This window comes from Sylvia atricapilla, chromosome 13 (genome assembly GCF_009819655.1).
Source record: "Sylvia atricapilla isolate bSylAtr1 chromosome 13, bSylAtr1.pri, whole genome shotgun sequence".
Lineage (NCBI taxonomy): Eukaryota > Metazoa > Chordata > Aves > Passeriformes > Sylviidae > Sylvia > Sylvia atricapilla.
Genome location: NC_089152.1, coordinates 12,132,475 through 12,144,212, shown reverse-complemented (window position 1 = coordinate 12,144,212; position 11,738 = coordinate 12,132,475). Strand labels below are relative to the sequence as shown.

Below are 11,738 nucleotides of genomic sequence, written 5' to 3'. Positions count from 1 at the left end.
GCAGGGCCGGGGCTGGCGGGACAGGGACAGGGACAGGGCCGGCAGGCAGCGGGGCAGGGGCAGGGACAGGGACAGGGACAAAGCCGGCAGGCAGCGGGGCAGGGACAGGGACAGGGCCGCAGGCAGCGGGGCAGGGCTGTTCCCCACGCCCCGGGGCGGGGGCCGGGCCGCGGCCACCTGCGGAACCTGCGGCGGCTCTGCCCAGCCGCGGCTGTGCCCCGATGGCGCTGGCCGAGCTCTACACGCAGGTGAGCGGGGCCGGGGAAGGGGAAGGGGCCGGGGGGCTGGGGCTGAGGGGAAGGGGCTGAGGGGAAGGGGCTGAGGGGCTGGGGCTGAGGGGCTGGGGCTGAGGGGAAGGGGCTGAGGGGCTGGGGCTGAGGGGAAGGGGCCGTGGGAGCGCTTCGTGCGCTTTGGGCGCTGGGCACAGCGCGGAGCCGCCCGTGCCGGACATCGCACCGCTGGGCACCGTGAGGAGACGCTTCTTTCTGGGAAAAACACTCCTTCTGTGAGACTCTCGGCCTCTAGGAGCCGGTCTCGCTGTTCTCGGCAGCGATCAGGCAACGTGAAGGTTTAACTGCCCTTCCCTGGGCACTCAGGCTCGGGGCGCCGCGCTTTCTGTTGGGCAAATATTGAATGTGTGCGGCAGAGCTTGGCCCTCAATCAAAGATTGTTCCTCCATAACGCACCTGCTGAAACTTTTGCACAACTTTTCCCTCTTCTCCCGTAGTCACCGGAGTGTTGTGACGTATGGTTTGTTTGCTTAGCTTTAAATACCCGAAGCAGCAGGGGTCTGTTGGTGTTGGATAAGCCTGGGGCTCGCCTGTTGCCGCAGCCGCTCTCCCCCTGAGCCCGGGGCTGAGGTCCTGCCGCGCTCGGGCCGCTGGAGAGCGAACGCGGCTTTCCCGGGAACGGTGTGAGGCAGGTGAAGGGGGAAGGAGCGCGGGTGTAACCCGACACGGAAATGAGCAAACTGCCCTCTGTTTACCTGCGAGGCAGGGTTTGGAGACAGCCAGCTCTCTAGGCTGGGCGCATTTGCCAGTGGAGGCTCCTGCAACTCCAGGGGCCTTTCCTGAAGAATCAGTGCTTTTATCACGTTCTTCTCCCTCCGTTTCTCGTCCTTGACCTAGTGCAGTTCATTTTCTTGCATGGGAACACAATGTGTGCCCCTGGGGCTGTTTGGTGGTGATATTCTAATTCACAAAGAATAACAGCAAACAAAGAATTCAATTTAACAAGCGCTTTGTGTAAGCCAGAAGGAGATCGGCATAGCGTAGGAATGATACAAATAACACTTTATAGTTGGATAAACATGGAAAACACAAATGTAAGGCTAATTTAGCCATGTCTTTCACGTGGCCATTGAATAGATACTTGTGGAGCTGGGCTTTTGTCCCCTTGATCAGAATGATGGAAACATTACCCTTACAGTGGTTTGGGGTTGTTCAGAAGCTGTCTTTGTGATTTTGGATATTGTGTGAATAAATGCCATCATGCTGAAAGCATCAGCAAAGAGGTGTTGTGGAAGCAGCTGAGGTTTCCATGGTTGCTCATCCTCTGATGAGCACCAGGTTCTGTGTGGCTCATTAGAAATGTCAATGTCTGTCCTTAGAGATACTGAAAGCAGCTGGAGAAGTCACTGAGCAACACAGCCTATCTCACAGGATGTTCTTGTGCAAGTCCCTCCTGCCCTAAATTGTTTGGTGTTGGTCCTTGGGAGTTGAATTAAGGAAGCTCTAACTGTACAGTGCACTTTGCAGGGACCTCTGTAGGTACCCACCATGGTTCAGTGGGGTTCTTTGGGACAGAGACACTCATCTACTGCAGCTTCCAAGGCTTCTTTCAAATTAGAGAGGGAAAAAAGTAATTTTTGCCAAAACCAACAGTTGAGCACCAAAACGAAAGGGAATACAAGTCCCCAAGGTATCTGTGGGTCTGCTCACACTCTGTGAAATGGTGACTAATGTTAATTTTCAAGTAAGCAGCTGCAGCAGTTCTCACAGGTTTATTTAAACAGCTTGTTTCAACTGACCATGAATATAGCTGGGGTGAGGGAATTAAAGAAGGAGTTCAGGCTATCAAAACAGAAATATGCTGGAAGAGTATACATTGTAGTTTCTTGTGTGGGTAGGGACAGATGATGTCCCTTTGTCAAACCCTATGAGGATGTGAAGGACACACTCCACATCAGTAAAGTAATTCCACACTGACTGAGGTTTCCAGCTAAGTTACGTCCTTTTAAGGACTGTTGTTTCCCATAGCTTCTCAGGCAGAGCATTTAAAGAAGATGCTTTTGCTTCAGCATTTTAACTTCAGCAAAGGAGATGTAAATGGTTCAAACAGTGTAACTTATATTTAAATATTTTTTTTTTCAAATATCTGTGCTTGAGTAAGTTTGAGATAGCTTGCTGGGATGGAGCTAAAGTATGCCAGTTGATTGCTTGTAAAGAAAGAAACCAGCCAGTAGTCTTTGAAGTTTGTCCTAGAGCAGGGAAAGATGTTTGGAGGTTGCACTTCAGTCCCATTAAAAGAAAGGGAGCTGTGCAGAGTCTTTCTTGGCTATGCTCATGTGCCTATCGCAAAATGCATTCTGAGTTCAGTGTCCTATGCTTGAATTCAGGGAAGTGATTGTCTGTACTTGATTGTCTGAATTCTGGTAAATGAGATTCTTTCCCTGGTACTTGATTATTTGAACCCTCCTAAAAACAAGGTCTCTCCCTTAAGTGTATTTTATTCTTTGTTCAGTGTTAGAGGATTTGAAGAGCCTGGCAATAGCTGGCCCTTACTCACCTTCCTGCATGCTGTGTTGTTTTGCAGACTCTGCTCTGAACAGGAGCAGAAGATGCGTGTCTGAAATTAATGAGTCTTCCTTCTTTTTTTATTCTTTCATGAAAAATAACAAAACCACAAAAAATACACCCTGCTGTACAGAGCTAATAATAATCCCCCAAAGTCCTGGAATTTGGCTGCACTTGATGCTTGAAAGGTATTTTTTAATGCTAGCCTGGTGTTATGATAGTAGCTCAGCTAACCATTGCCTTGTTTTTCTGCTACAGTACAATAGGGTTTGGATCCCTGATAATGAAGAAGTTTGGCAGTCTGCAGAAATCACAAAAAACTACAAAGCTGGAGACCGTTTTCTCCATGTGCAGTTAGAAGATGGAACTGTAAGGAGAAAAGCCTGAATTTTTGTGGGATTTGCTGAGATATGTTAATGTAGAAACATAGGTCTCACTGTTATGGGGTCTAAATAACACGTACATATTTCTCTTTTCCATCATATTGAAATTGGTACAGTACACATCTGCTGCCCAAAAATATGAGGAGTGCAATTCTTCTGTCTGTATTCATTAGTATGGAGAACACACCTCAAAGATCACTTTGGAAACAAGCCCTGAAACTCATCCTAAACTGAAGTAAAAATCAGAAGTGCAGGGCAGGCATAGTTCTCTCCCAGAGCCAGCTGTTGCCTTTTTTGTTGATTTGTGTAGGATGTTAATTTTAGTATCTAAATTCTTTACAGATGTAATATTTTGAAAGCATTTCTATATTACTGCATTTCTATTCCATAAAGACTAGTATTAAAGGTATGATTAAATGTATTTGTTGAAAGAAACAGAAGTGAGTTTTAAACTTTCTGTAAAGAAAACTGAGGAGTTACAAGTAAGGATAGTTATAAAGCTGAATTGAGTTCTGACCAGGTCTTTTCTTTCATTCAGTTGAAGCTGGTCTGTTATCCTCATCTGTACTTGAAATACATCTGTGTTTAGAGAGCTAAACATGTGTTCCATTTTTAAAGATTTCAGTACAAAATATTGTAATTAAAGAAAATGAGGCTTTCTTTTGCATAAGCAACAAACAGCTCCAATTCCCCCAAGTTCAGTGAGATGTATGGAATCAATGAAATAAAAGATCAGACAGGGCTCCATCAACTCTAAGCTTCATGTAAGGGTAATTTGTATTTATGCAAACATAATGCATTTTATAACATTTCAAGTAATTTTTGTTGACAGGAACTGAGTTACCCTGTAGATCCAGCTGCTTTGCCACCACTACGAAATCCTGACATACTTGTTGGTGAAAATGATCTCACTGCCCTCAGTTATCTCCATGAACCAGCTGTTCTACACAATCTTAAAATTCGTTTTGTGGAGTCTAAGCTTATCTATACATATAGTGGTAAGCTAAGTGAAATGAGGTTTTTTAAAAAATCTTTTTTAAAAAGTATTAATCTTGATTCAGTTTTCAACTTGTGTGTAATGTTTTCCTGAAGTGTATTTTAACTCATGTTGAGTGGTTTTATATTGAGTTTATATCCAGTTTATATGAACTTGTTTGTTCATCACCATCTTCTACCTAGAAAATATCACTACTTTGTATTATTTCAACTGTTGCTGCCAAAACCAGATATTTCATGTAACTAACCTGTGTTTTACTTTTATTTTGTACACTTGCCTGTAGGAATAATTCTGGTTGCAATAAACCCCTATAAGCAGCTGCCAATATATGGAGATGCCATTATCCATGCATATAGTGGGCAAAATATGGGGGACATGGATCCACACATATTTGCTGTGGCAGAAGAAGCATACAAGCAAATGGCAAGGTTCAGTATGTTATTTAATGTCCATAAATAACACTTGAAGTCTTGTGTCGGTCAGTGTTAATTGTTGTTTAATTTTACTGTGTATGTGTCACTGGCTATTAGGAATACCTTTGAACACATACCTTAATTAGAGAAGAAAGGATTCCTTAACCAGCTGAGGAATTTCTAGAACTCAAAACTACTTTCATTCTTGATGAGGGGTAAAGCACTGACTTAGTGAACAGCAATGACATCAACCCAGAGGTCACAGCTGAAGAGGAGTAAGGGAAGAATAGATGAAAGGTGGAACAGATATGTGAGAGTTGGGCACAGCTGTGATTTCAAACATTGTTTTGTATGTGTAATTCCTACATCTATACATGCACTTCAGACATGTCTGAAATAAACTGTCTGATTATTTGGTTTTAGAAATAACAAAAATCAGTCTATTATAGTCAGTGGAGAATCAGGAGCTGGGAAGACTGTGTCTGCAAGGTACACTATGAGATACTTTGCCACTGTGAGTAAGTCAAGCAGCAATGCACATGTGGAGGATAAAGTATTGGCATCCAATCCAATAACTGAGGTAAGTTTTGGAGAGTGTCTGTCAAGTCTGTACTCATCAAGGGAAGAATTCTGAGAGCTTATGGGAAATTTTGTTTGAAATTTTTAGGGGTGCTTTATCTGTCTGAATTAGATATCTCAAGTATATCTGAATATACTATCAACATTCCTCTGAATGTTGCTGATGGAAAGAGGTGGTTAGCCTCAGGAACACCCAGTCCTGTCTGATTTACCAGTGCCCTTTTGGAGGTGCTGGTTTGCCTCCAGAGTGCTGTTTGGCCATCTAATTAGATGATGATATAACAATAGTGAGCGAGTTGTTTGGTTTTATTGATTGGATCCTTATGGTGGAAAAGCATACTTTTTCTAATTTGCAGTTTATGCAGCATTATACTATTTGACTTGAGGCTTGTCTTTTGGGCCACAAAATTTGAATAACAGCCCAGTGCTGAGACTGATCCTTGAGCACCTTTGATTTTAGAAACTTGTAGTTGACTCAAGTTTTGACTAACTTATTCTTATAAGACACGTGAGTAAGTCAAATGGTAAAAGTTTGTATTTTTTACAGGCTGTGGGCAATGCAAAAACCACACGGAATGATAACAGCAGTAGATTTGGTAAATACACTGAGATCAGTTTTGATCGGGGTTACCAAATCATTGGAGCTAACATGAGAACATACCTGCTTGAGAAATCCAGAGTTGTATTTCAGGTGGGTAAAATAAAGTCTAAGATTGTCAATGTCAGTATAGCTCCTGATGCACTATACTCGTTCTCTATAGAAAATATTATGTGAAGTCCTGAACAGTGTATCCAGTCAGCATTTGTTTTATTTTTTTAACAGGAGCTAGTATTATTTATGATCAGTTACTTTATTCCATGTTCTTCCTTATGTTAAGTGAAGAATGCTTCTCAGCAAAAATTCATGAGATAAATGCTAGAAATATTTGAGAAATCTGTAACTTGTGGTTACAACAGTAACAGAGGCCAACTGTATCTGGAAAGGAACAGGATATAGGGGGCAGAGAGAGTCTCAATTAAAAAAAAAAAATAGCTGAAGTTTTAAAAGGCCAGGAATTATTTCATGTGACTCACTACAATGTTATGGCTCAACTGCAATAATATACTAAAGAAGGTATTTAATTTTATAAAACGGTTCTTACAAAGGTTTCTTTTTTAGTAGTATTGTAATTTCTTAAGTACATGGAAAAGTACCTCTGTATATCTTCTGCCCTGAAGGATGGTTTGGAAATGGAGAGTTCTTTGAGTTCTCACAGGGCAGTATTTCAGCTGACACTCCTACACATTTTTTGTTACAGCATTTGACAGTTTTATTAGTAGTTGATTATTCAAGCTGAAGAAATTATTAACATCCTTGGGGGAAGAACTCAACGTATAGGCAGTGAAAATAAAAGATACTTGAATGTATCACTTTCAAACCTCTTGCTAAATGTGCCATTTTAATAACAAGCAATTTCTTTGCTAACCCATGTTGCAGCGGAACTTAGCCTTTAGTTATCATTATCACTTCACGATAGTGTTGAATATAAAGTGTTTTTCAGTTTGTTTCTTCATTTTGTTGTTAATATTTATTTCTGTGATGTTACTCTTTGCTTTATTTTACAGTCAGAAAATGAAAGGAACTACCATATATTTTACCAGTTGTGTGCATCTGCTACGCAACCTGAATATGAACATCTTAAATTGGGTAGGTCTCAAGAAAATAACCTGCTCTTCACTTTTGCAGTGCAGCATTTTAAGGCTGGGCTTTCAAGTGCTAGGATGTTTAGTGCACTTCAGCATAAATCTCACAGCCTTGAAACAGGACCTGTGTTTTTAAGTCACTTAGCTGTTAACCCTGCTGGTTTTGAACTTGGTAGCAAATCCCTGGTAACTTAAATAGTGCATGATCAAGTACCTGAGTGTCTTTGGAAATCTTATTCTCATGCTTTCTGTAGTGACAGATGCCATGACAGCTAAGGGAATTGATTCATTTATCTACAGAGAAGCTGGGAGAAGCAGAATTTAAGTATGTGTTTCCTCACTCTCCATTTCAGTTTGTTTATTAGATTTTTATTAATTTTTCGAGGAATTATGAATAGTAATTTGTGTCATCTTAACTGAGCTGGGCACGTGGATTTCCCACAGAAAAAAGAGGACCTCCAGCTCAGCACTGCGACATTGTCATCTGACAGCATCTTCAGTTTTTTTGTGTTATGAAAGTTTTAACAAGTGGCTCTCCTCAGTCCCTCATTTTTTCAGAATTACAAGATTTGCTTCTTTTCTACAGGAAGTGCAGAAGAATTTAACTACACACGAATGGGTGGCAGCACTGTAATAGAAGGGGTTGATGACAGAGCAAATATGATGGAGACTCAGAAGACATTTGCCTTACTGGGTAAATTTTGGGGATGCATTTTCAGTAGATTTTGTTTTTGAAAAGGGCAAAGGTGGATTGTTTCTGAAGTATCCAAAACATTAGCAGTAATTGCCAAAATAGTTTATTTCATAGCTTGTCCCTTGTGGTGTTGGTCTGTTTTCAAAGTGCTGGGCAGGAGCAATTAGCAACTGGTGTTAATTGTTACTGTTCAGAAGCATTGAGGGCTGGAGTCTTCTTGGCCCATAAACTAACATGCTGTGACAGAAGTGGAATTGGAAGCCCCTCTGCCCCTGTAAAAGCTTATGTAAAAGCTAAATCAGACTTAAGCTGGCACTTGAGGAGGTACAGGAACTTATGCCCAATCTGTCATGAGATCAGGCAGGCAGAAAATTGGCAGAACCAAGGATTTGCATCATATTCTCCAGAGATGCTGTACAATTCTTGGCTGCACAACAGGGCAAGTAACCCAGCATTTTTCTACTTTAATTAATTGTACTGTTTCTGTGTATTTCAAATAATCAAGGAATGTTTTTTTAGGTCTGAAGGGGGATTTTCAGATGGATGTATTTAAAATGCTGGCAGCAATCCTGCACTTGGGCAATGTGGAAATAGCAGCTGTTGGAGATGAAAGATCATCCATCAGTGTAAGGAAGTAGCTCATTCAAATACCAACATTTTCTATTCTATTTTATGCCAGAAGTGCTTTAGGAATGGTTTCTCCCATATCTGGGGCTCAGAGCAGCATTAAATCTGGTGTACTAAACTTGATTGATTTCTCCATCTCCATCTGTGTGGATTCACAGCAAGTGTTCACACAGATGCTCTTCTGTGCCCAAGTTCAGAAACTCTTAAAAGGCAAAAAGTGGCTAAGAGTACCCCATATCCAATTGATCCACAGCTGCTGGAAAATCCATTTTGGAACTCTCTGCAGGATGCAGGAAACAGAGCGTAGTCAAAGCTGCTCACAATGTGTCCCAGCAAGCTGTGCAAGTCTAAAAGGCAAGAACACCTAAAAATAGACTAAAGTAACTTTCTTTCAGTCTTAATCCAAAATATCTCATCCAGTCCAAGTTTTTCTCTCCTATATCAGGAGTTCTATCCAGTACTATTTGCTTTAGCTCATCTTGCTATTTTTCCAGATGAGGAAGTAAATACAGCCCCTCACCTATCTAAAAGTAAAAATCACAGTTCGGTGTCAGCGGCGCGAAGATTTCACTGTCTGGACAACAGTTAAAGAATTCAATGTACCCTAATAATATTTGTTGATCTTCATTAAAGATGGAGGACAAACATCTGAGCATATTCTGTGAGCTTCTGGATTTGAACTGTGACAAGATGGCCCGGTGGCTGTGCCACAGGAAGATTGTCACCACCTGGGAGATGGTGATAAAGCCGATGACCAGAGCCCAGGCCGTCAACGCCAGGGATGCTCTGGCAAAGAAGATCTACTCTCATTTATTTGACTTCATTGTGGAAAGAATTAACCAAGCCCTGCAATTCCCTGGCAAACAACACACTTTCATTGGTGTTTTGGATATTTATGGGTAAGAATGTCTCTGGAAGCAGAGTGCCTTTTCTTTGGAGTTGATAGAAAAAACAGGTTTTTGTGCTGGTAATGAATTTGAGGGGGCTTGTTTTACTAGAAGATCATGGTCATATAAGTTCTTTAGATCCAGATTAGTGGAAATCCTCTGCTACTATAAATACCCTTTTTTTTTTTTTTTTTTTTTTTTTTTTTGTGAATGAGGTTTAAATTTAACTTCTGATATGATACTTTTAGATTTAACTCTGGATTTTCTAGCTTTGTTTTGTCTGGTAACATTAGCATCTAGAGAAGTTTTGAAATTCCTTAACATCTTCATTAGTCTTACCATTAGTTAATCAACCTAGAAACATTAGGATGGCTGCAAAGGCTTTTTGGGATGCTACCATTTGATTTTGATGTCAAAGGATTATTTTTTTCTAATTTGAATTGTGTTTCAGATTTGAAACGTTTGATGTGAACAGTTTTGAACAATTTTGTATCAATTATGCTAACGAAAAACTACAGCAGCAATTTAACCTGGTATGTTCTTTCTTTGTTACAGTTCTTTGTCTTATTTTGCTGCAGGGTGGATATTGGTAAATGCTGTTTACGCTTGAGTGATGGATATTTCTGGATAGTGACTATCCAGTAATAAATAAGAATATTTTATTTTTATATGTAAACATAGGTACATGCATATATATAAATGAAAATTTTAAAGTTTCTTTTTTTACAGACAGACATATAATATATTTCAAAATATTATTTTTTAATGTAAACAACAACTATGTGCATGCACACAACTGTATTTATTTTCCCTTAATTGTAACATTCTTAATGTTTTCATAATTTTTGCAAATCCAGCATGTCTTCAAACTTGAACAAGAGGAATATATGAAAGAAGATATCCCATGGACTTTAATAGACTTTTATGACAACCAGCCTGTCATTGACCTTATTGAAGCTAAAATGGGAATTTTAGAACTTCTGGATGAAGAATGCTTGGTAATTTAATATTTGTTCATTAGGAAAAAAACCCAAAAGCACAACAAACTATATAGATTTTTACAAGTGGAGCTTGTAATCCATATTTTACCCTTGTCAATGGGAAATAGAGCATTTTCTTCAGAAAAGGAACATTAATGTTTGCCCTCCATTTGGCAATTCTGACTGTAAATTACTTACTCTGTTTTCCTCTTATAGAATTAAGAACCTAAAACTGGATCTGAGAGCTTAGCTAGAAGTAAGACAGCAGCTGGAGTTCCTCCCTGTGGGGGCGAAGCAGAACTAGAGCAGGTTGGGCAGGAAGCAGTGGGATCCTCATCCTTTTACCCTCCTCGGACTGGAGGTCCAGCTGCAGTTTGCTGCTGGTCCTCTTGCTCCAAGCAGGAATCTGGACTGCTCAGTCTCCAGGGGGCTCTTCCACCAATATTTTTTAAGTTAAATTAGTCCACAAATCACTATTTTTGATACCAAACTTTGTGGATTAACACAGCCTTCTTACCAAAAATGATTTGCTACGAGGAGCCAGTGGTGGGTCTGAAGAGGCAAAAACTAGTTGTTACCAGGCCTTGTAATTCACTGGAGGGGTTTTATTTTGTGTTTATTGACAGTCAGCAGCTCTGCTGCTTCTAACAGCCCAGCTGAGTTTGTTAAAGAGATTGCCTTTCTCATTCTTACAGTTGCCTCATGGAAAAGATGAAAACTGGCTTCAAAAGCTGTATAATAATTTTGTCAATAAAAACGCACTCTTTGAAAAGCCAAGGATGTCAAACACCTCTTTCATCATTCAGCACTTTGCTGATAAGGTAGAGTGTAAACAACACAGTATTGTTCTCCGTGTTTCTAGCAGTAGCTCATTCAGAAAAAAACCAAATATAGGAAATAGGAAATATTAATTATTAACCACACCTATTTGGAACTTCTATAACATTGATCTTCAATACATTGTGCTATTTATTTATTGGTAATACTGCCTGTAACATGCCATTTAAATGGAAGAAATGCTTAAGACCGTTAATTTGAGAGCATAAAAATAAATCATCAACATACAAAAGCAGAAAAAATAATAGAATGTACAAATAGAACAGTTAGAGTAGTAGCTTATACACATTTTAGTCTCAGTTATTTACATTTCAGATGTACTATTCCTTTTTGGTGCCTTGATTTGAAATTGTAAAATAATGAAGAGAGGAAGAAGGAAATTCCTAATGAAGGCAGAAGCATTTGGATTCTGGCAGTTCATCCTGCTTCTAAATGTGGACATTAGAAGCAGGATGAATGTATATAATCTTGAGATAATGGAAGTGAGAAAATCAGAGTTTCCGCCTTCATGTTTGAGATTAATAAAGAGCTCTTGTGTACCACAGCTGGGAGAGTAAAAATATTTGTTTTGTCAGTTTTATGTGTTGCTGAAAAGTTAATGATTTCACCTGTTTGCACAGGTAGAATATGAATGTGAAGGATTTCTGGAAAAGAACAGAGATACAGTACATGAAGTATTGGTTGAAATCTTGAAAGAGAGCAAGGTTTGTGACGAACAGTATTAATTAATCTTCTGAATATCTGATTTTGCTGTAATTAATTCAGATCTGATTTTGAAATGTTTCTTCTGATATACAGGTTTTTAATTGGTTGAATAAATTAATTCCATTTTAATTTTTATTAATATTATAGAAGTGTGTATT

At 39.8% G+C, this 11,738-nt stretch overlaps 1 protein-coding gene across 1 annotated transcript in view; it reads left to right on the top strand.

Annotated features, from left to right (window-relative positions):
* The first annotated feature begins 185 nt into the window (after positions 1-185).
* The window catches only part of MYO5C (myosin VC), a 33,305-nt gene continuing 21,752 nt past the window's right edge, over positions 186-11,738 (top strand). Inside the window, 14 exon segments of the mRNA XM_066328451.1 lie at positions 186-248; positions 3,054-3,164; positions 4,011-4,176; positions 4,459-4,603; positions 5,012-5,168; positions 5,715-5,858; positions 6,773-6,854; positions 7,437-7,544; positions 8,064-8,170; positions 8,805-9,070; positions 9,510-9,591; positions 9,916-10,056; positions 10,734-10,859; positions 11,496-11,579. Of these exon segments, the coding sequence (XP_066184548.1) occupies positions 222-248; positions 3,054-3,164; positions 4,011-4,176; positions 4,459-4,603; positions 5,012-5,168; positions 5,715-5,858; positions 6,773-6,854; positions 7,437-7,544; positions 8,064-8,170; positions 8,805-9,070; positions 9,510-9,591; positions 9,916-10,056; positions 10,734-10,859; positions 11,496-11,579 (1,746 nt within the window). The 5' untranslated portion in view covers positions 186-221.